The sequence below is a fragment of the Scomber scombrus genome, chromosome 15 (genome assembly GCF_963691925.1).
Source record: "Scomber scombrus chromosome 15, fScoSco1.1, whole genome shotgun sequence".
In the NCBI taxonomy this organism is placed as follows: domain Eukaryota; kingdom Metazoa; phylum Chordata; class Actinopteri; order Scombriformes; family Scombridae; genus Scomber; species Scomber scombrus.
Window position 1 is genome coordinate 10,999,371 of NC_084984.1, and position 25,070 is coordinate 11,024,440.

Here is a 25,070-nt window from a genome sequence, read left to right on the forward strand (position 1 = left end):
ATTATTCATGTTTGCCTATTCGTACATTCAGCATTATTCAAAGATGGAGAAGGAATAAATCATAATCTTTGATCATAATTAAAAGAATATATAACTAGGAAATTGAATTTCTTATGGAAAAACCATATCTGACATAATAATAAAACATAAATAGGGTGAATAAGAGTTATTGTCATTGTCATTGTCCTGTTCATTTGGCAGAAAAATAGTTAATCACATCACATTAATTCAACCTATTCAATGCAGAGTACTTTCATATGTCTTAAAATATATCTGGAGAGGATCTTTAGCCCAGGAAGATGATCTCATCAACTCTGGGAACATTTATCAGGCAGGGAGTTACAAAAAAATCCACTGGCACCACAGAGGACATTTAACCAATAAGAGATCAGGGTGAACGTTAGTATACTGAGAAGAGATACAATTATGTATTAATCCCACTTGTTAGATTGTATTTGTGTACTGATCTGTCTGCAGTTTTTTGCTGCAGTTATATGTTCAGCTCAGTATGTAGCCTTTAGGTATGTCCATATATTTCATTATGTTTGATGGTTGAGCTGACCTCAATATCAGCTCACTGACCCCATCTAGTGTTTTGGATGTTAAGCTACAGTAATGAAACAAAAACACAACACACATGCCTGCTCTGCAGAGTTACTCTTCTCTATTACTTCCATTTAATGCTACTTACTTTAAATTATGTATGTTGGGTTTTGTTTGTGTTGTTTGTTGTTGTAATTTATCTATCTACCCATCCATCTACCTAATGAAATATTTCTATATTGTGGAATTGTTTTCTCTTTAAGGAATATACTAGTACTTTACCTACGACTGAATATTAAGCCCTTTTATCACCCACCTGTTGCCCCAAACTGCCTTGTAGTGGTTTTTATCTTTCTCAGTGTCAGTGAAATCCAGAACAGAAATATATTGAAGCCATATCTTAAGTCATACCTCTTAAAGATGGTGTTATTTTACTTATTTGCACTTCGAAACACAGGTGCTAATATCACCCATAAGCCTAAACACATTACCATTACTCCAGTGTTGTTGTTTTGAAGTAAAATTTCAACTAATATATATATATATCAATCAACTTATAAATGATGCAAAAATGAGCAGGATAATGTAATATTTCATGATAATGAGATTGAGTTTAAAATTGTTTGAAACTTATTTCATACTTTTATGTTAATGTTGCTTTTGTCTGTATTTATTCACATTAGTTAGTTTACAATGTTTTACTATTGAATATTTAGTTCCTCAACATGAGAACTAAATAAAGGTAAATAAAAAAAGATAAAATATTTATGTGTTTTAAAATCATTATGGGCTGGATAAGAAGGTAAACCATTTTAATATATAATAATCATATCCCTGTCTTTTGCTCCACCTTAATGTTAAGACAATTAATATAAGATAAGACTTGATAAATTACAGTAGATCACTTAAGCAAAGATTATAATAAAATACACAGAATGCACAAACATGTTTTATTCAACTCATTTACATCAAGTGAAAAACAAATTCAAAACTAAATTGATGTCAAACAATGTAAAAGGGTAATAATTCATAATTCAGAAAGTGCCTCTTTTCATGTCTTTGGTCATCCACCAAAAATACAGCTCTTTTTGATTGCCTCAAACGGACTTAAGTGCTGGAGCAAAATTTAAGGACAGAACAAACATAAAATAACCATTGAGGCAGTTGATCAAGATGGTAATATGTCTCTAAACCTACAGCATCTCTAGATACTGTGAGTGCTCAGTAATACACTTAATGTCACATTTTCTTGTCTTTATTGCACTCTGAACTTTTTCCATTTCTGTGTGGGAGTGTATAGTATATCTAAGTACACAACGCTCATATCTGATTGACAAAAACAAAAATATCAAGATTAATAGGCTCATTCTGACTTGTTAAGTCGTCGTCAGAGTCAGGACAGTAAATGGTAAAACTGCCAGTCCAATTTTTCCTTTTTTCCATCCGCTATGTCTTCACAAATTAGGTATATGACAAAAACACTAATTAGTCTACATTTTTTTATAAATTAAACATTTAAAAAATACATTTATCTCATGAAACTGTGAGGCAAAGATACATGTTTCATACTCATCAGGCTTTTGTCATTTTACAGACAAACAGCAAAGATTAAATAATTTAAGGCAGGTTTTTCTTTGACTCGACACTACTCACTTCATTATAAAGGCGAATGGCCCATATGTAATACTGTCCAGGCAACAACTGCCCCTTTAAAAACTGAAATTATAATCCTGCTAAACGGTGGCATTTACAAAATAATAACAAACATAAATAAAGGAATTAAGGATCAATAATTTATAAAAAAGGTATGTTTTACAAGGCCATTCCAGGCTTTTAAACAAGTCCTTCATTTATTTACCAGCATGTCATTCACTTTCATTCCACTGGGTGACTCTGTTTCCCTACATATAAAAACTTGAAACCGGTTCAGGTTCCACTGGTCATCCTGATGAGACAGTGATAATTAAGGTTTTACTCCCACAAGGCACATGGTTCAGAGAGATGTTATAGCTCAAACTTTAGGCTCTATGTTTTCTTTCTGAGAGGCCTTGCCTGAAGTTACAGAGGAATATACAAATGTTCAATTACAGATGGATGTATCAGACAGGAGATTTGTTGATTATTGTCCAAACGAAAGTCCACTCCTGTTGTGTAGGTGAATGTCTTTCTTGAGCAGTTTGAATTTTGTGTTGCCCTTTTTCAGACTGAAACAAAGCAACAAGGTGCTCCAAGTCCTTGAAAAGTAAAAGGTCTTCACATTTTTTCATTTAAGGAATAGTTCAGCATTTTGGAAAATGCACTTATTTGCTTTCTTGCGGAGAGTTAGATGAGAAGATCGATACCGGTCCACAGATACCACACTTTTTTTTTTTGTTAAATATGAAGCTACAACCAGGAGAAGGTTAGCTTAGCTTAGCATAAACACTGGAAACAGGGGGAAACTGTTAGCCTGGTTTTGTTAAAGGTAACAAAATCTGTCTACCAGCACCTCTACAGCTCATTGATTCACATGTTTATCTTGTTTATTTTTAGCTGTACAAAAAATGTGTGTAAAAAGTGTAAAAATGACAATTTGTTCCTTTTATTTGGATGTGGAAGTCACTACATCCGGCCAAGAAATAGCCAAGAAACGCTAACTGTGTCCTGGCTGTAGCTTCACATTTAACAGACAGATATTAAAGAGGTATTGATATTCACATCAAATTGTAACGCGGATAAGCTTACTTCCAAAAATGTTGAGACGTTCCTCTAAAATCAGATATAGTTCAGTTCATTGATCTGACTGCAGTCAATATGATGATGTAACTCTGCCAGCTGCAAGCTTTTATGTCTTCTTGGGGTTTGAGTTTTGCTGTTTCTGCTTGCGGAGGTGAGCTTCAATTTCGTGCCGGAAGAACAGCATCCCCAGCTGGCCATGCGAGGCCTCATTCATGGCCTTGGACTGCATACACATGCGGTACTGGTCTGGAGGGAGTTCATCGGCACATTGCTTCTCATGCCACAAGTGGAACAAGCCGCGTGATGGCGCTCGGACCACTAGGAGGTTACTGTGGAGGTACTTTCTGTAGAGGTGGACGTCTTCACCGCCCCAGCCTTTGATGTCAATATCAAAACCTCCTGGAGATAAGAAAGCAGAACAGGAATGTAATGTAAAACTATTATATTATTGTTATAGGATGTGTTGTTATGGGATGTTTCAAACCTCTTTATAGCCAAACACTTTTCAGAGCTGTGTTCACTACCTCTTAAAGGAATGCTGATTATGATTCCTGATTAGAGTGTACAGCATGTGATCATAATCAGTTTTCCCTCCACACTGCCTGGCTTGTTGTTTCATAAGTGGGTGTTGAGGACATTTTGGACAGATGCTGTATACAGCAAACTATTTGTTCTGACATATTTAAACCAACAGACTTAAGAACTACTCATACCAGCTTTTGCACAAGCTTTGTGTCTCCCTGCAGTTTTATGTTTTATTATTTTGTCTGTCTCTGTATCCTGTTTTTAAACTCATGCTCCAGGGCTAAACAAAGATAAGACAGGAATTTGAACAGAGAAGATGCTTGTTTGTTCCTATGCACTCATGGCCTAAATGACACATTTCATTGTTTCTGAAGAACTTAAAACTGCACAACTTGAAAGGCTTTTAAAGTAATAGTCCCACATTTTGTAAAATAAGTTCATTTTCTTTCTTGCTGAAAGTTAGATGAGAAGATTGATACCACTCATATACATAATTATGAGTGGTATCCTGGCTCTGTCCAAAGGTAACAAAATCAGCCTACCAGTATCTCTAAATCTTACTATATACTGTAGTTATAGTTTGTTTAATCTATACAAAAAAAGAATAAAATACAAGTTGGGGGGAGTCAGTACTCCTGGCCAAGCCTTACACAATCCCCCATCGTTGTTTTTAATGCTTAATTTTAGTTGGTATGGATTAAACAAATGTGATATAAAGTGTTAATTAGTAATTAGCTATATAATTGCAGTTGCTGGTAGACAGATTTTGTTATTTTATCTATTCATATGCTACAGCTGGAAGCTGGCACCTCTAAAGTTCACTATTATATTCACTGTTAGGAAAAGAAGTATATAAACAACAATTGTGGATTTTGTCACCTCTGGATAGAGGATGGCTAGCTGTCTCTCCCTATTTTCAGTCTAAGCTAAGCTAAGTGTTTCCCAAAATGTCAAACTATTCTTTAAAACAGACTTCTGCCCCTCCTCAAGTTTTGTTTTGTGTGAGTTAATCTGCATACTTGTGTGATTGTGTTTGGGCCTTAAACAAACACTTTCAATTTCACTGTTGCCTCTAACTGATTTCACATTGGAGAGAAACATAAGTGATGTAAATCTGTCTATAGATCCAATATTCGTCACCTAATATACAGACGCAGAGGACATGGGGCTATGAAATATGCTAATATATGCTGCTGCTGCTACTTAGACCTGTTCCATGCAGAGTAATGTAATAAAATCTCTCCATAGTTTAGAAAACTAATGTAAAAATGAATCATTTGCGCTGTGATGTTTTTCATATCCATTAAGCTGTGGCACCATTAAAATAGCTGTTGCGATCCAGGAAGCCCATTTTATCCTGTTATGTAACGCCTCTGCACAGATAATCAACCCCCAAGCGCCACTATTTAGACATTCCTACATCACTAATCTGCTGTAGTGATGTTATGATGTTGATGTTCTGTCATAATTACCTATGTTAATAAAGTCGGACCTGTATTGGCAGGTCATACCGAAACCAAAATCCCTCCAGAACCCTGTGTCTTTCTTGATCACCTGAGAAGAAAAGAAGTGCAAGTCTTAGAGAGCTACAGACAGAAACATGTCAGCCCATCACACACAGGAGGCACTTCTAAGCATGCTTCTGTGTCTTTAAACACCTAGCAGCTGGAGAGGGGAAATATTTCAAAACCTCCAGGTTATAGAGTGCAGCACTGAGTATGATATTTTCCACAAGTGGCTTTCAGAGTTGTTTTAAAAAGGAAAGGGAGAATATAGATTTGATTGGTATGCATTACCAGCTGTTGCTCCACAGGTGGGATGTGCTCAGGACTTCCATAGATCAGAGTGGGATTGTATTGGCTGAATAACACCGGGTAAAACACCTTTTTACCTGAGAGGGAGAAAAACTGTGGTGTCACACAACTAGGCTGTGATTTAATGGGAATGTGTGCGTGTGTGCGACACACTGTGTGTCTCACCAGGCTGCGTGTTGAGACGGCAGGTGTTGAGGAAGTCAGCGGTGAAGTAGATGTCCACGTCGCAGAAGAAAAGGAGCACATTGCCTCCCTTCCAAGATCGAGCACCGATGTCTAGACCTCGTCCTCGAGAAAACTCCTCGTCCAGCTGCAGCAAAGTGTAGTTCTTAAAATTAACTTCCCTGCAGACACAGAGAGGAAGTGAAGTTAGTCAATGGTTAATGGAGATTAGACAAAAGCAGAAGTACATTTTCTTGTAGAATGCCCAAAATTAAACAAGTTTCCTGAATTTATTCAAAACAAAAGCAGTTATTGAAACTCTCCTTGCAAGATTACTTTTGAATGTATTCATTGTGGAGCTGTAACAATTAGACAATTAATCGATCAAAAGAAAGGTAATTGGCAACAATTATGATAACTGATCCATAACTTTTAGTATTTTTTTAAGCAAAAATGCCAAATGTTTTCTCGTTCAAGCTTTTCAGATGTGACGATTTCCTTTTCACACATGATGGTAAATTAAATATCTGAACATTTTAAACTTTAAAAAACAAACTAATTGAAAACATTTCTTTTGAAAAGGCCTTTGAGAAACAGTGAATGCCATTTTTCATTTATTCTAACATTTCATAGACTAAATTATTAATTAAAAATAATACAAATTATAAAATAATTAAAAATAATAATTTAAAAAGTTAGTTGCAGTCCTAATTAATTGTATGTATTATTTTGTATATGCACATATACACGTTGGCAAGATTTTTTATTTTTAATTAATCTTCATTGAATTAAATTGTAGAAACCTTCTGAAACCTTTTTGGATTGTGTGTTCTGTGAAATGCTTCAGAAAATGTCTATTAGCTTAATTATCAGCTAATATAAGCAATTCAAATAGTCAAAAATAACTTTATATATTGCTATACCCTTGCAATATAGGATACTCTTGATGTTGACAGGAGTCTCTAAACCCATTGTGCATCTTCCTGCAGCAAAACGGTCATTTTTGAGTCATAAACCTGGAGGCTGGATTACAAAGCAAGCAACTGCCCAGAGCCCCAGATTCACTCGGTGGTAATTAGTTCGTGGTAATTTGAGTAATTCATCAGCTTGTTTGTTTCCGAAGTTAAACACAAACTGAGAATAAGGTGCGTTTTTACCTGATCTCGGGGCCCTGTCTTGTGGAAATCCTTCACTTGATAATTTGCTCCCATGATGCCTATTTCTAAATGAATTAGTGCTTAATCAAATCACTACAAACCAGCACAGCACATGTGGGAATTGATGGTAATTCAGAAGAGGAGTGCTGGTTGATTTCTTGAGCTCTGGGCAAAAATGTAATTAAGCTGCCATGTGGACTCTGCCTGATGGGTACTTGAAGGCGACACAATGCAATATTTAGAGAGTGGAGGGATTCAGAAGGCCCAAAGAGAGCTTAAGTCATGATGTAATGTCCGGTTAGTCTCTGCTCAACTAGTTTCTGTAACTCAATGCAATATCTAATTTTTCACTGGCTTTCTTTCGAAAAATGAAACAGGTTCCTGGAGTTTACTTTGTATTTTCTAAGACTGCTTGATATCCTCAACAGCAGCTGCTATCAGAAATGTAAACCTTTGTTATTTTAAAAATGTTAAACAATGTTTTTGTTGTGCGCACAGAAAAACTAAAGCCCTCATTATAGGAACTACAAACTTGACAATAATGATGGTCATAACTTGGTTTTGTCCATGAACATGAAACTAAATTTAGCCAGCCAACGTCTAGGACTTATGGTAAACAATGTTTTTAAAAGGCTGCCATGGACACACTATTAGACTTTCAAAGTCGTCAGATACTGTGCACACTACACAACTTTTTGTCTTGTAATTGGGAGTCTCGAAGATGTTGTGGTTTGGTTTGCACACTACATGACTGATTGGCAACAGTTGATCATACATTACAAGATCTTTCATAACAAAATCTTCATAAAAAGATCTTGATTTGCAGTGACAAAAAAAAAACAATGAGGAAAAGAATATGGGTGAATGAATGGATAAGGTTAAGCAGGCAGCAAGGATTGTCTGTTCTGATATTTTTGCAATGGAAACACAAGTAGCTGATTCTGACAGACACCATATCATTGAGCCCCTTTCCCCCCCAAACAAACAGACACATAATATGACAGGGTTCAGGGAGCTGCTGCAGATGACAGCAGAGGAGTTTGCTCTGCTGTTATCACCCCCAGTCTGCCTCATGCCATATCTTGCACTCTAATTGGCTGTAGCTTGTTTCATGGCTCCCAGACACCACCAGATATTAAGCCCACTTGATATTTTTTTGGGTGTCTGTGACCCATTGGTGAGCTCTCAGCAAGCTCTCGGACAGTGTCCTTAAACAGTTCCAACATAGCTATCAAGCACAGATTTGGAGGTGCTGAGCCAACACTGATTTGCTTCCAATCTCTGGGATTTTGTCAGCGATTCCAAAAACTGTCGCCAAGTGGAAAATCACAGCTAAAATTGTGTAGTGTGAACTCCAATGCTTTTGTAAAATATGAAGCAAGCCACATTACATACTGTTGAGAAAAGTTTCATTCCAAGACCGGATCTTTAGTTATAAGCATAGTTACAAATGTCAATGTGATTTTTGATGAGGTTTTCCTTCTTCAAGTTCAGAAGCCTCAAGTTCCAGTTTGACTTCGGCTCATTTTGGGGCCCACAGCTCAATTTACATTAGTTGTAGGAGAAGGAAATCCTCAATTTGTTGCCTTTTATGTCTCACACCTTTTTCCACCCAAAGATTAACACATCATGACATCAGCACAAACGTTTGTGGACTAAACTGCATTTCATTCCTCCAACATGACTCCTTGTTTTTATATCCTGCTCGTGTCATTCTCATTCTGGCTGAGATATGAACAACAAACTTTAAATGGAAATTGAAAGTTAATCAGACCACAAAGCATATTCCATCACTGCTTATAAGTTTTTTGAGAATGTGGTGAGACTGAAGACAAACAGCTGCATCCAGATGTTCTCAGCTGTGGCTTTTTCCTAAACCGTAACAATTCACACTGTTTGTGACTAATGCTTTACTCTGCATGCACATTTACAGACACACAAGCACACACACACACACTTACATCAACTTCAGATAGAGGATACTGAGGAAAACTGGTTCACATGTCTCTGCCCAAGGCAGAACAAACAGGATCAAACCTCTGGCTTCATTCATGTGATGCTGGGTGGCATAACACATGGGAAAAAGTAGATGGAGAAAAGGTAGACATGCTCAGCTTTGTTACAGGAAACCAGGATGACCAGAGGAAATATGGTCTGTTTGTTTTTGCCAGAGGCTGCTTGAATCATGCTCCCCACATTTCCATGTCTCACTCCTGTGTGTGTAGTTGTTGTGTATCAGCATATTTATTCATGTTTATGCCTGCGTTAAAAACCTGTCTCTTGCTCCAATCCTCTCATTCAGCATCCACCATAAACAAGACATAATAAAAACCTTTTGATCCAGATCATAACTGCTCTAAATCCCACAGAAACATAAACAAATTGGTACTTATTTTGTGTCTGTCCGAATAACAGCTCTGCTTGACCAGATAAACAATATCATCACATCCAAAAAATGTGTGCTGACGTACAATTATTATGGGAAATTTTTAGAAATTAGTAAAATATCAGGAACTACAACAAGACTTCTATGTGCTTGTTTGTGTGTTTTTGTGCTGTCAGTCAAGACGTAAGCGCACAGAGTCCAGCCTCTATGTCTGTCTACAGCTTATGAATCCAAACAGAGTCAATCTGTTCCAATCTACACAGAGTCCCAGGAGAGATGGACCCTCCTGCTGGCAGTAAACTGTCTACAGATGGAAGACACAGAGCACAATGCCCCTGTTTGTCTCAAACAATGTAACACCAGCTGCATTCACATTTTGATTCAGTCTCAACTTTTAAGGATGGGTATGCAATTTCTCAAGTCTATCTTAAAACAACTGTAAGATGCCCAAATGAACACTGCAATATATTTTTCTTGCCATTATCATTTCTCCTGTTCATACTGATCATTAGAAAATTACTTTCAATGCACTTACAATGTAAGTTATGTGAGTCAAAATCTACAAACCTCTGTCTGTGCAAAAGTGTATTCAAAAGTTTATCTGAAGCTATTATGAAGCATTTAAAAAATGTGAACCTGTCCTTAAATGGGGCAGGGAAGCCATTCAATGAGTGAAGAAGCAAATAGTTTGGTCTGACTCCACTTTCCCATGCAAGTGAAACTTTTGGACGGTTCTGTAACCCTGTGTCTAGACAGCAAGCGTGTCAGATGCTCACACACAACAGATACGCTCCCCTTTTATCGAGCAGCTGCCTGCTCCAGCTCCGTGCAGATTCACGTCTTAGCCACGTCACACGGGTGTAACCGTGAACAGAAGCATTCATTTACGCTTCAAGTCTATTTTCCTCCATTTTACACGTGTCATTACAGTCATGTGTATTAGGCTCTGAGCGACTCCAACACGCCAGTGACCTACGCTCAACATTGCACCTCATTGCTGCATCACTGAGACACTGCACTTATTATTAATTGATTTTAGTTCAGCATTTAATACTGTGCAACCCTACCTGCTTTTAGAGAAGCTGAAGGAGATTAGTGTTAACACTACCCTGAATTGTTTTTTTTTGTTTTTTTAACTCATGGGACACCCGAATAATTATCTTATAAAATGTGTTGATGATACTGTGAGCCTTTTGAGCCTTCCCCACAAGGACACATACCTTTCTCCTGTACCAAAATGAGATAGATTCCTTCATCAAGTGTGTGATACCAACCACCTCCTTCTAATTGTCATCAAGACACAGGGGATTGTCTTTGAGCCAAGGCAAGAGACTGACCACAAGCCAGTGGTCATCAAAAGCCAGACAATAATTCAGGTGTCCTTGAATAAATACTCAGGTGTCCACATAGACAACCTTCTTTGCTGGAAAACGCACATTGATAACCTGTGCAATAGACTGCAGCTGATACTTTGTTTTCTAAGGCAATTGAGGCTGTGTGGAGTAAGCAGCCAGATGTTCTACCAGGCAATCCTAGAGAACATCATTAGATATGGAATTACAGCACAGTTTGCCAACCCATCTGTGTAACTGGAAAGCAGTAGCAGCATACACAAAACAGCTATGAAGGTAATAGGGAAGAAAGAATATAACCCCATAGAGAGCTTATACGAGCAGGCAATCATGAAACAAGCAACAAAAATAATTGCGGATTCTCAACATCCTCTCTTCTCTGAATACAAACCTCTGCCATCAGGAGGAAAACTTTATGTGCCAAAATGCAAATCAAACTGCTTGAAGCTGTTTGTTCCAGCCTCCATCAAGCTGCTGAACTCTAAAGTTAAACCTTAGTGCAACAGAGCAATAAATACACAAGCACTTTGGCATTTTTGCACTTTCATTGTTATAGTTTCTTTTTAAGCTGTCATGTTGTCAAAGTCAAATGTGTAGTCAAATGTCTCTTTTATGTTTTTAAGATGTTTTATGTGAGGCAAATGTCTAACATAGTGTCAAACGTTACTTTTATGATTTTGTGATGTTTTTTATGTGAAGTAACAGAGCACTATAGCAGTTTGCCCAAGACAAATTTCCCCTTGGATACAGTAAAGTTTACTCTACTCTACTGTATTCTACTCAACAAATAACTATTGTACAGATTAGCCATGCTAGCTGCTTCCTTCTGCCGTTATTTTGGATCCCACAACTTTTCTTGGCAAGACTCTGATTGGTTTATCCTGGTATTCTTACCCTAACCCTAACCAATCTGACTCCTCATGCCTAAACCTAACCAACCCTAGTACTAGCCAATTAGAGGCAAAGTAGAGCAGGTTCTGGCAAGAAATCCTGTGGGATCCATAATAACACTTCCCACGGTTTCCAGTCTCTACAATAAGCTAAGCTAATGTTTTACTGGTGGTAGCTTAAATTTAAAGAGTGGTAAGATTTCCTCACTATTGGCAAGTAAGCGACTGAGTGTATTACCCCAATTGTTTAACTGTTTCGTTGAGCATGAAATCGTGTGTTATCCATAATTCAGTAATACTGACAACAAAGGTCAGCTAAGATAGGACATCTGGACACTTTGTCTATCTCCTGCAATCATTTACAAATTCAGCTCCTCATAAACAAGGAAGCACACAATTATAAATGATTTATTAGTAGTATAAAGGGTGTTGATATTTTACTGATTAACAATGTTATTTAGGGAAACATGTAATTGTCTGTTTCCAGGAGAGCCGAGGTTGATCTATAATTCATCCTGGTAAGTGCATTGTGTGTGTGTGTGTGTGTGTGTGTGTGTGTGTGTGTGTGTGTGTGTGTGTGTGTGTGTGTGTGTGTGTGTGTGTCGGCACGTTAGCCGGGTAAATAATTCTCACATCTCCATATGTATGTGTGATCCCATTTTCTGAGCCTGCAAATGCCAGCACAGCCTGGCTATTGTGTGTCAAGTGGAAAAGTCCATTTAAATCCTACAACATCCTCATTCTCTAAATTACTTTTTATATCCTGTTCTTTTTCTTCCTTCGTCCCCTCAGGCATTAGCACCCTCATTAAGGCCTAAAATAGTCAGTTTGTTTACTGTAGGCGTGATGGCGGATACCTAGTAGCTCAATTGTAGAAATTGTGTCAGAGTGAGAAGCCTTTACAGAGCTGTCATGTTGTGTCTTAGCAGCAGGCCTGATCCTGTTAGTTCTGCTTAGGACAGGGGAGGGTAGAGACCAGATTTTCTCTCCGTGTTTGTTTTTTTCTTTCTCAGTAAATCTGTGTTTGTGTGCAACCATTTGCATGTATTTGCTTGTGTGCGGTTATAGCTAGAGGACTGACCTCAGACTACTTGCTGAGTCTCGACAGTAAGCCTCTGTATGTCGCCGCATCCAGGCTTCTTTTCAGTCTCGACACATTTCTGAGATGCCAGAGAAGCGCACTTGCTTTTCGCCTCATAAATATATTTCAACTGAAGACGCTAAACCGCTCTCACTTCTTTAACATCTCTGTATGTTTTCTGATGCAGCATTGCCAGTCAGCTTTTATCTTCTACCTCGGAACTTTCTATGCCTGCAAGAATTTTCAAACAATTCATATTTCCTGTTTCTGTCTGTCAGCTGTCTGCTGTTTACAGAGCAGGCGGGCTGGTGTATCCTCCCCAGGCTATTGTGTCGAAGAAGAAAATAAATGCTATGCTTTACAGTGAGCTGGGGAATCAGCAGTCAGTGCATGTAATGGAGAAGCAAAGTGCACGCTATAAAAAATGCAGACTTGTTTTGATCACTTTCAGGCCACTCAACCCTCGGGCACGACAGCTAGCACAACAATTTATTAACACCAAGTAAAGACTGTGTAAAGACACACGCTCTCCTAAATATGCTGGACAGCTTTCAAACTCTGACTGTGATTTGGTTATCATTTCATCCACTCAAAGCTTCTCCCGATCATCCTCAGCTCAACATTATCCCCTCGCTTCATCAACGCTGTCAGAGACTCTTCAGAGAGTTGTTGACCTGTCTTTGAACTGAATGCCACAATAACATGAAAGAATTGTTGGAGAGGATGTTGCAAGTTGATATGGGAGAGAGATTGTAGCTGAAGGAGCAATTTGTTTCTTTGTCTGTCCGAAACTTCTCGTCCTTTCTTTTCCTTATCTTTGCATCCCCTTTTCTTTGAGATCTTTGAGTCTCTTTTTGCAGCTGAGATATGCCCTCTCATCTTATCTTAACACTTCCCCTCTAACTTCATTTCTTGTTGTACTCCACCCCAGACCTCTTCTCTCCTCTGCTTCGGAAACACAGTAATTATTCATATGTATCGACTGGTATCTCTTTAAACAGGTCACTCATTCTTCTCTTTCCCTCTTCACACACAGTGTCCCTTCTGCCCTTCCTCACTATCTCACATTGTTTGGTATTTTTATTCTTGAGCATGTAAGGCTCAGAGACTTAGATGCCCCCCTAATGGTTTGAGACTGAGTTTAGTCTTTAAAGTACGGATGTGTGAGTGATATACTTGAAAGTTCAGCAACTGATCCTATCTATTTTAAACAATTTCCCTGGTGTCTGGCAGAATGCTTCCAGACAGAGGTCCTGATTTGCTGGAGCACTTCTTTTATTCTGCCAGTTTTGGCTGTTGGTACAGTAGAACTGGTTCAGCCTTTAAAGGATATGGCTGGTGACTCACAAGTATTGTGTGTTTATCCTTAGCCTGATATATCTTATTCCTCTGTGACTTAGACCTCCGCTGTAGGGCTGCGACTAACGACCCTAACCCTAAGCCTAACCCTTTTCATTATCGGTTAATCTGTAGATTTTTTTCTTGATTACTTAATTTGTTGTTTGGTCAATAAAATGTCAGGGGATGGTGAAAAATGTCAATCGATGTTTCCCAAAGCCCAAGGCGACATTTTCAAATGTCATGTTATGTCCACACCAATCAACAACACAAAGACATTTAGTTTACTATCAGAGTAGACTAAAGGAACAAAACATGTTTTCTTTAAAATAACTAATTGATAAATCAACTTGTCCTTGCAGCTCTACTCTGTTGTTGTCCAAAAACTATTAAAAACATGTCATTGAGCCTCACTGTTGCATTGATTGGCATCTTCCTTCACCACAAAGATTATGGTCACAGTAGTTTATTCAGAAAAGGCTCCAAAGACTAATAACAGTCATTTTCAGTCTCTAAAGAGTAGTTCCATGAGTTTGCACTACATTGCATTGATTGTACATTTTTAAAGAACTTTAGTACAAAGTCAGGAAGTTGTAATATGTAGTACAGCAAACTACCGAAGCTCTGTAAACAAAACTGTGTCCCTTACAAGGAAATACTCTCTGGAGAAATTACCATGACCATAATCAAAGCGAAGGAACATCACCCAGTGCAACTCTGTGGCTCATTAATGTGTTTTTAATAGTTTTTGGGTAAGAATGGAGGTCTACAGTGCAGATAAAGAAGTTATATCAGGCTTTGGATGCACACACAATACTTGTAACTAGATCAATTCATTGTTGATTTGACTCTACACATGAGATTTGTTGACAGTAAGAAAAGTATAGAAAATCGCCAACCTTATCCTGTAATATACACACTCAAATAATTAGCTCCTGCAGTAAAAAGCCTTTTCACTCTCATTTAAACCCTAAAAAGGGGTGACAGAGATTAAAAGGCTCCAGTCAATTTAGATCTTAGATTATGCCAGCTGTGCCATTGCAACCATTTCTCTGAGTGGGACTCATGGGAAGTAGTTTATATTGGCTGTTGATAGTCATGAAAATGCTTTTTCAGAAGAATTTGAGCTGGGACACTGTGCTACTAAAAACTACAGAGCGTGACTGCATGTGATTTCACACAGAAAGAGACATGGCTAGAGGTTATTTGGGACCAGACACAAACCAAACTAGAGGTGAATTTAATTTCTGGGAAGGGCAGTGTGGAATCAGATCAGCCGCTAATGATACCATCGCTGCTGGGAACAGATATCGACTTTGAGAGAGAAGGTGTGTGTGTGTGTGTGTGTGTGTGTGTGTGTGTGTGTGTAGTTGCACTTGTACTGTATCTTTGTGTGAACCATCCTCAAGTTTGAATGAGGTTGGTTTTTACACAAGGTAATTCTGACCAATCATCGACTCTTCTTTTAGGGTTTGAACTTGGTTTTTAGGGGTAAAGTTGTAATTTGGGTTATTTTATGTCAATTTATTTAGCACAGTTAGTTGATAAAAAACAATTGTTTAAGTTAAAGTACCCAAAATTGGCTCAATACAATTTCACAAATGTGAGGATTAGATTGTGCTTTTGCTGTAGCCACACATGTATCTAGGGATGCCACTGTCAGTCTATGTGCCAGCCGGTTGGCCAGTCCAACACAGACTGAAATATCTCAACAACTATCAGACGGATTAACATGCAATTTTGAACAGATATTGTTATTATTGTTTTTGACAAAAAATCAATAGATGCCTGAATAAAGAAAAGTATCGTCAGCTGCAGTCCAACCTGCACATGCAAACATATGCACTTTGTGATTATTTGTTCATACTGTATGTGTATGTGTAGATTCTTGTGTGTGAGGCTGGGGTCCTACATAATGGCACCACGAGTAGTAATGTTCCATAGATGATTTCTATTCATTTCAACAGCAGTCTGAAAGCCAGATAAAATAAAAGAGGTGTACAGAGTTGATTACAGGAACTGATTCACACTCAGATAAGCTGCTACATAACTGATGACTGCATTGCTAGGCTGCGAGAAGAATACAAAAAGACTGAAAGAGTTCTAGGCAGAACCGTTGCTCGGGGAGAAAAATTACAGCACAACCGTACTTTATTCAACATCTTTCTTTCATTGACTATACCCCCTCTTATTTCTGCTAACTGTTTTCCATTCAACGCCTGTCTCTTACAAACCTTCTCAATAACTCTTTCAAGAATTTTTCCACACTAAAATCAATGATTTTGTAAGTTTGCTGTATGTGTCTGTGTTCTTCCTTCCACATTTTTCAGATTTGTGCCTTCATTAACGCTTCATGTGACGATTTTCAAGTATTTAAAGCTGCCTTCTTTAAATCTCCCCTCAGCGACAGCAGCAGGCAGAAATACGTAGAAACAAAGAGACGCTGTGTGATACTGGTGATAGTCCGACTGATTCAAGGCCACACAAAAACCTTCGGGGATGGGAATCGACAGACATCACCATAGCAACCCCCTTAGGGAATTTGTGGCTCAAACCACAGTGGATCTGACTCTTCATCAGCTTGCAGCGATCATCTCTAGAGGTGTGGGTGTCAACGTCCACGTGAGAAGCTAGCGTGAGTCAGGGGCCGAATACAGGCCTGTTGTAATTTATCTGTGTTGGCTTGTAAAGGTGGCCGAGCTCTCGGCTCCTCGGCATGGGTGGCACACTACTCCATTATTCATCAGGCAGATGACTGGCTATGGCAGGACGCCGAGCCAGGAGGTGTGTGTTGTTGTGTGTGTGTTGCGACAGAGAGTGACAGATTACAAAATGCAAATTAAAAAGGTTTCTTGTGAATGTGCAGAAATGTGTGAAAATATTTTTACAGCTTCCAAGTGCATGACCGCAGCTCTGTTTGTTTCATTACATAAATTGCAATCCATGTTCTGCATTTGGCCTCTAATTCAAAGACCTGATCTTGGCTGTGGTTCCAACCCACCTGGATGTATTCTCCAGTGTGCTGCGGACTTCGCTCATCTGCTCTTTCCCAAAATACACCACTGTCAGATGGACCCGGCCGTCCTGACGCACACAGACTTCCCTGTACACAAAAAACACACAGGGGAAAGGACATTATAGATGAAAGGGTTTTTGAACTGAGCATCTGCGAGGCTTGTAGGAAGGAAAGGAACTGCCATAAAATGAGGGGTTTAAAGAAAGAGGTCCTGGCTTAATTATTTTTAGTGCAACTTGAACACTATTCTGACAGTTGATTCATCCTTTCAATCATTCACCAAAAAATATGTTAATCATTTGCTTGTTTGAGCTTCTTATGTGGCTGCTTTTCTGTTTTATAGCTTTGTAAATTAAATGTTTTGGCATCACCTTAGAGTCTTGGAGACTGCAATGGGTATTTTTCACTATTACACATTTTAACAACTATAACTATTAACATTTTATAGAATAAATTACTCATCAATTAATCAAAAAGAATTGATATTTCCATTGATAATGAAAATAATCATTAGTTTAAGGTCTAATCCCGACTCTCCTCATTCTGACACAGCACTACGTTAAAGCACAGGGAGGGATTGTACTGTATGTGAGCACAGCAGAAACCAGGTGGGAGATGCCTGCAGGCACTTTGATGGAGACATGTCAAATATATCACAAACATGCTGAAGATAATTCAACTCCTCTCCCACAAGACACACACACACACATATGCGCAGATGTCAGAATTTTCCCAGAAGCACATGGGGAGAAAAAATCTAATAAAACTCAACTGGATGAACACAAAATGCTTTAAAGAGACTAAATATGTGTAGAAGATACTAAGTAAGTCATGAATAATAACATTTTTACAGTCATTGTAGATGCCATTGTGTAAAAGGCTCTCTCTCTAAATGCCTGCTTTATTAGAGTAAATTGATTTTTATAATTATTTCATCATGTAGTCAGAGCAGCATTTTCTTTTAAAACTCCAGAGTGCTTGTCTGCAAATGTTTGCAGTCTGTTTGTGTTTGTGTGGATTCACATTTTATCTCTATTATGCACTTGGGAGACATATCATAGTTATTTTCCAGCCTAACATATGATAAACACAGTCACTTTCCGTTATCACCCCTTAAACACACACTCACACACATACACACGCATGTGGTTTTTTTCAGTACACCTTTAATATGGATGAGCTAAAGTGTTTGCTCAGCAACTTGACGAGGCTTTCAAGCAAGTATACTTCTTGCCATGCTGTATATCAACTACTGCTGGTCTGCCCAGGGGGGCATTTTAATGGCCCGCAACACTGCTACTAAGCAGGATTTACCATGTAAAAAGAGCTGTGATAAGCAGCAGCAGCAGCAGTAACACCAATAAATCACAGACATTAAGGAGGTTGTTTCCTCAACTGATGGTGACAGACTGCAGAGCTGAAACAAGCATGTTTTGCTGATGAGTTTTGACTGCCAGTCACAACCTGAATGTGAACGTCTTAAAAATGACAGTAGTTACTCTTGTCATTTTTGCCTCGCAGGGCTTTAATAACAGAGATTCAAAGCTTTATCTTATACACATACAAGGCCTGGATCTACTTGTGATTAAATATATATACTGTGGTATATTAGAGATGCATCAAAAATATGTGTGCAATTAAGATCTTGTGCTCCTAGAAGTACGAACATGCTGAGCTGGGATCTGTAAGGCTGTTTTTCATGTCAGAAACCTTTAAAACCCTCTCAGATTTGTTTATGTTCTGATTATGCCTACCAGCACCAAAATAAATTAACTGATAACACAACATGTGCAAGTTCAAAATGTTAATTACATGTTCCTTCAAAAAAAAAAAGAAAAGAGGGAAAATTGCCTCCCTGATGTTAATTTTCTTTAATCTCCCCCGCAGTCGCCGTGTGAATCACATTTTCCTGAATTCCCTACTTATGATACAAAGAACACATCTTGAATTATTTAATATGGGGCTTTTTGATTCAAGTCGCATTGTTTGCATTACCTAAAAATTAACAGCTGGGAGTAAAATAAAGGAATTAGAGAGAAGTTGAATGACTATATCTGACCTGAAGTTGTGCATGAACTGTTTGAACTTGTCTGTGCGTTTGGACAGCGGGACGATGATGTTAATTGGGACACTGGCTGTGTCGATCCTCTCGTTTTTCACCTTCATCAGTGGCCCGAAGGGACGGAAGAGGATCAGGCGTCTGAATTCATTACTCGACTCCCCTCTGAACGTCAGCTCATACAGCGTCCCTTTGTCCTTCTCTGTACGAGTGATACCTGATGGGTGGGACACAAAGATATGAGCTCATGACCACATAAACTTAGAGACAAGTGAGGGAGACCATGCATGTTTTTCAGAGGTGTATATAAAACAGTAATATACAGTAGAGAAGCACATGTCAGATGTCTGAGAGGTAGATAAGAAGATTCACTCTCATGTCTGTATAGTAAATATGAAGCTAAAGCCAGGATAAGTTTAGCTTAACTTAGCTTAGCTTAGCTTAGCTTAGCAAACAGACTGTAAACAGAGGGAAACAGCTATCCTGACTCTGTCCAAAAGTTTAAAAAAAAATAAAATCAGCTGACCTTAGCTCTAAAACTCCCACATTATATCTGGTTAGTTTGATCTGTCCTAAGTTTAAAAACAACAATTTTGGTGTTTTTGGCGGGACCAGTGTCAACAAGACACCGTCGCTTTTACACTTTGGTGTTTGTACAGCTGTCTTTATGCTAAGCTAAGATAACCATCTCCTGGCTCATAGATGCAGCATTTATTATTTCAAACAGGTGTGGCTCTCTGTGAAATAATAATGTGTATTATTTTTTAATTGGTAGGCTATAGTTGTTAAAGGGCGGGATGTGTTATTCTGGTTGCAATGGTCTTGGTTTGAAAGTTGTTAGAGCCAATTAGGTCAGATATAATCTGTTTACAAGGTGATACAAAATCTTTTATATCACCATATGAAACCACTGATTGTTCAGAATTTAATACAGATCTGCCAGGACACCAAGAAAGCTTCATCTGGGAACTGACACAGGCTTAGCTCACACTCAAGACTCTGCAATGCCCTTTTCTCCAGATATGGTCACCACACAGTAGGATTTTCCATCACAATCAGTGCATATTTCTTGGCTGTAACTTAATCCTTACACACTCTTCAGGTTAAATTTGAGATTTACATCTGAGAGCAGTAAAAACAGCTTTGTCAGCTTTGTTGCATTCTTCACATTCAGCAACATTCATTAAATTCATTACTGCTGTTATGTTCTCTTATTAAGGCACCACAATATAGTGTGGTTATGAATGTTGAAAATAGTGTAAAACCCCAAGAATACACGTTCTCTGCTCTCTGAAAGCCTAACTGGGGATTAATCACACATTCATTAATGACTGATGAGGTTTATGAAGGTTTATGTTTTGTATAGAGACTAATTATGAGGGGATACTGTGAAGAGTCAGAATATGAACAGTATGTGGAGGTTAACGGACACATATGAGAGTGGTATAGAGCTTCTTATCTGACTCATCAGAAAAAACGTGTGTTAAAGCTGTAAATCAGCTGCTACTTATAAAGTCAGCTTCTATTAACTTTTGACAATATGTTGCAGATTAAAATAAGACTATGAATGCAGGACAAAATGTAGGCTAATTGTAATCTACAGTCCCAAAAATCTGATCTGAAATCTTGTTCTACATTGAGTAATAATGTCACATTCTAGTTTCTGTGCCTGTTCATCCTCTGCGTCTCTTTTTGACGCAGTGATTTTGTTTTCCCTGTTTTCTCTGGGGTGAGGCCTTTCTGTAAATCCTTTGGGACTTCTTTGTTTCTTTGTGCCAAGGACCCTGTTTATCCTTGTTAGTTTTTGACATCTAATTTAGAAAATCGGTGGGAACAAACATTTTTCAAGAATCTGAGCTGAGGGAATATCTTTTTTAGCATCAGTTTAATCATTATCTCTTTGTGCTTCTGTCAACAATGTTCTGTGGAAGACTGATCTGATACTGTGTATATATGTGGAGGGAAAAAAAGAGAGAAATAGGGCATATGAGGCCACGCGAGACATTGTCCGTGCACTCTGCTATGGCTGGGCAAAGAGCCATAACTGTACATACACATATAAATGTACGTGTACACAACCCAAACACACACAAAAAGAGAGGCTATTCTGGTCACCCAGACCAATTTTCTTATTGCAGGCCTTACGTCAGCCTCCAGAGTAAAGTTGTTTTTCAATTACTCTGCTATTACTAGGGTTATTACTTGTAAATTGACCTACTATGGTTGGTTGGAAAGAGAAGCAAAAGGGAAATGGGATATAGAAAGTGAGAAGTGAGATGCAAGAGAAAACAGACAGCTGTAGAAAGAGGAAGAAAACACATCACTGGATAGAAACACAAGTCTTTAAAGAGAGCTTGAATGACAGAAAAAGATCAGACAGATAGACAGAAGATGGGAAATAAAGAAAAAAAAGAGAAGTGTGAGTATGAAAATCACAGTGAAAAAGAAGAAGAAGAGAAAGATTTACAGTCTGATAGCAGCTCGAATTGAGTTCTTCCTGGTAAATTGCCTGGCTTCCTGTGATGGGAGTCCCCATCTCCCAGAGGGATGCAATAAGCTTTCATTTAGTAAATATGTTGAACAATTTAGCCTAAATGCCTTCACTTCCTGTGTCTGTTTTTCTGTCTAACCGCACTTCTCTGTCCTTTCCTGAGCACAAAGCTCAGAGACTGGCAAGTTCATTTAGCATACCGCCAGTGTTTGTGTGCAGTTTCAGCTCACCAGCTTGCTAATGCAGCCCTGAAAGCTCCCTAAAAGATGCTTTTGTCAGTCTGGTGATTTAGATTGCCTTTCACTTGTCTGGCAGGTTGGATAAATTGCTGCTTGTTCAAGATTTTTCTTAAAATCAATGTTGAAGTCCATTAAAGAACATTAAGTGCAAAATATGAGCAGGAGGGAGTCGCTATTTCATTCTTAGCGAGCTGCGCTCTCCTGCTGTCTTGGTGAGAAATTGTAGAGGCTGAATACACACAGATACACACAAATGTATGCACATCTATTAAGATCCCTCTCATATCAACACACTTTGAGCACACAAGACCACACACACGCTCACACACATGTCAAAGGGTTAAATATATACGTGGTGACCTGTGGCTCAATTCCTCTGAGCAAGGTGCCCGTGCCCCTATTACTCACTTTTAAACCCCCATCCACTCACGCACTGAAGATGGTGACCTTCAAAGAGTGGATCACGCACACATGCACACACACACACACACACACACACACACACACACACACACACACACTAAAATACCACGTTTGAAGAGATGCTCCGCTGTGAATGAGGAGCAGCTGTGCTCATTTCCTGCAGTTGTGATCAGAGCTGAGCAGGACAGGATATCCTGGCTGCTCTTGTATACAAACCCACTAACAAATTTCTGACCTTCCAGGGATTCATGTAAAATGATCAAAGGTCAAGTATAGTGTTGTTAAGATAAGAGCAGCAACTAGTTGATTGGCAGCTATTTTAATAATCAAGTTTCAGTAATTTTTCATGTCCAAACTCCTCAAAAAATGCTGGGTCCAGCTCCTCAAATGTAAGGATTTCTGCTTTTCTTTGTTTTATATCATTTTAAATTGAGTATTTTTTAGCTTTGAGACATTTGAAAATGTCACCTCCAATTCTGGGAAACAGGGATGGGATTTTTTATTGTTTTTGACATTCTATGGATGATCAATTAATTAAGAAAATATTGTACTGATAAATCAGTAATGACAATCATTGTTTGTTGCAGCAACATAAAGCTAGTGTGTTTCAGATTTGTTCTCACCTTCTATGAAGTCAGACGGCGTGTAGACTTTGCTACCTTGATTCTTTTCCGCCGCACCCCTGCTGTCTTGTTGGGATGTGGGCGAGTTAAGGCTGTGCAGAGCCGTCTCCAGCACCTCCCCCAACTCCTCTCTCTTGTCTTTCCTCACAGGCTTCTCCTCAGGGTGACGCGTCAGTCCCATCTCCAGCTGGTACACCCTCTGCAGTGTGAAACTCTCAAAGGGCACCACCGCATATTCGCTGGGCAACCTGGTCCCAGCAGTCACCTCTGCTTTCGACAGCTGGCTCCTGAGGAACTCCTGGAGGTCCGCCTGCTGGCTCTTGGCTCCCTGAGTCTCCCCAAGACCCCCTCCTTGGGCTACAGCCCCAGCTTCCTGTCCCTCTGCTGGGCCCCCAGCGACTCTCTTCAGGCTCTCCTGTACTCCTTTCAGCTGTTGGCTTCGCTCCTGCAGAGCTTCTTTCAGCTGAGCTATCTGCTTCTTCAAGGAGGAGATATGGAGGCGGTGTTGCTCCTCACGCTCTTGGAGGAGTGCCTGGTAAGATTGGACACCAGGAGGTCCGCCGCTTTGGGCAGGTCCTGCTCCTGCTCCTCCTGTACCGCCGACTCCTGCTGCCACCCCTGGCCCTATACCCCCCAGGCTTGGGTGGTTGGGACTGGCGCGGGGCAGAGCGTGACTCAATGGAGGGTCATCTGAGTGTGGGGGACTGCAGGTCATCACATAGATGAGTGACAAGGAGCAACAGAGGAGCACCAGCACTCCTCCAACACGGGAGACTTTGGCTAGTAATCCACGCCGCAACATCACTTCAAGTAGCATCAAAACTCACCTCTCTGAGTTATACACACACACAGAGAAAAATCATGTAACCTCACACACACCAGCCCCAATGATAAGAGTGCATTTGTGATTATGTTCCATCACCCAGCTACTTATCAGTGTGAGGTCATTTAATCTGAATTAGGTCATTGCCTCTCTACTTCCTGAGAACGTAACTGTTTTTGTCATTGGCAAAGTTACCGATCGAGGGTCAAAAGCTTGTTAAAAAACACTTTCTCCCACAGTCTCTGTCTAATTACCTCCATTTTTAGCTTGAATTCTCTCAGACACTGTTACATCATCAATCTCTCATATGTGACTCATTTGTTTGCATGTGCTCTGACTCTCTCAGTCAGTCCATAACGTCCTCTTCCTGTCTGCCTGTCTGTGTAATCAAGCACACAGGAAAGTGTCTCAGGAAACGTATTGGAATAAATGAATATTCGCCGACATCAGCCCTCGTAAAGCCGGCTGATGCATGGAGCAAGAATGCTACGTTCCATGAGAAAGTGAATCCTCGGTGGTCAACGGTGGTTTCCTCATGTTGTTTTCTTGATGACTCTGAGGGCAAAGAAAGAGAAGTATATCATTAGAGAGACAGTCATTCTTTTCTTAACCCCAACAGCTCTATCACATCATTTTGTGTTTTTCTTTTCTATATCACATCGGCATGACATTTAAAAGTGTCACATATCAGAAACACGCCAGGCTAATCTGACATGTTAGTTTAGGATGGCAAAGGGTTGAACCGCCCACGCCAAACTAAGCATTCCTCCGAGACTAGAGCTCCTGACAAACGATGTTGTCACTGATGTGTCAGAATATGAGGCAGTGTGCAGGGGTGTGTGCTTAAATGTGTATAAATCATGTGTGTTATTGTGAGTGTGTTTTCAGTTGATATAGAGCAAAGTGAGAAGTGGGACATATTCATACATTTATCTATTTATACCTGCAGTATTTATACAGTGGATGAGGGTTGGGTAACACTGCCAGACCACTCTCTATTTATTTAACTTTTTTTGTTTTGTTTTAACCACTGCGTCTCTTTAGATACATTATCTATTTTATGAAACCTGCAATGATATCTTTGTCTATTTAAAAGCATTACAACTCTCATGTGGCATTTTTTTTAATGTGGCTTTTGAATGGCTGGTGTGAGTTTCCAAATTAAGTTCATTTACATATTTTCTTTTAAGCCCACAATGCATTATATGAGGCGGCATGGTGGATCACCAGATAGCAAGTATCCTTTGTTTTAATCTAGAACAGACAGGTCTCGTAGATGTCATTGTAAGTGTGAATGGTGGTCTGTCTGTATGTGTTAGGACTGTGATAGACTGGTCAATGGTTCAGGTGTACCTGAGCTGGGAAAGGTGAATTTAGATAATGGACGGTTGGACAGTTTTATGCATGTATTTTATTCTTAATTCAGAAGA

At 39.1% G+C, this 25,070-nt stretch overlaps 1 protein-coding gene across 1 annotated transcript; it reads right to left on the reverse strand.

Moving 5' to 3' along the window:
• Nucleotides 1–3,261: 3,261 nt before the first annotated feature.
• Nucleotides 3,262–23,855, reverse strand: csgalnact1a (chondroitin sulfate N-acetylgalactosaminyltransferase 1a). The gene is made up of 7 exons (XM_062434226.1): nt 22,818–23,855; nt 19,042–19,258; nt 16,968–17,069; nt 5,766–5,944; nt 5,583–5,677; nt 5,259–5,340; nt 3,262–3,660 (listed from the first exon to the last, which is right to left on the reverse strand). The coding sequence occupies exons 1-7, from the start codon at nt 23,632–23,634 to the stop codon at nt 3,368–3,370; spliced, it is 1,785 nt and encodes a 594-aa protein (XP_062290210.1). The 5' UTR covers nt 23,635–23,855; the 3' UTR covers nt 3,262–3,367.
• Between the last annotated feature and the right edge of the window lie 1,215 nt (nt 23,856–25,070).

Excerpts from the sequence above, each read along its gene's own strand:
- csgalnact1a (XM_062434226.1), bottom strand. The coding sequence starts at position 23,634 with ATGCTACTTGAAGTGATGTTGCGGCGTGGATTACTAGCCAAAGTCTCC. Across the intron at positions 5,945-16,967 it reads ACACTGGAGAATACATCCAG|GGAAGTTAATTTTAAGAACT; the intron begins GTGGGTTGGAAC and ends CTGTGTCTGCAG. Across the intron at positions 5,678-5,765 it reads CCGTCTCAACACGCAGCCTG|GTAAAAAGGTGTTTTACCCG; the intron begins GTGAGACACACA and ends TCTCCCTCTCAG.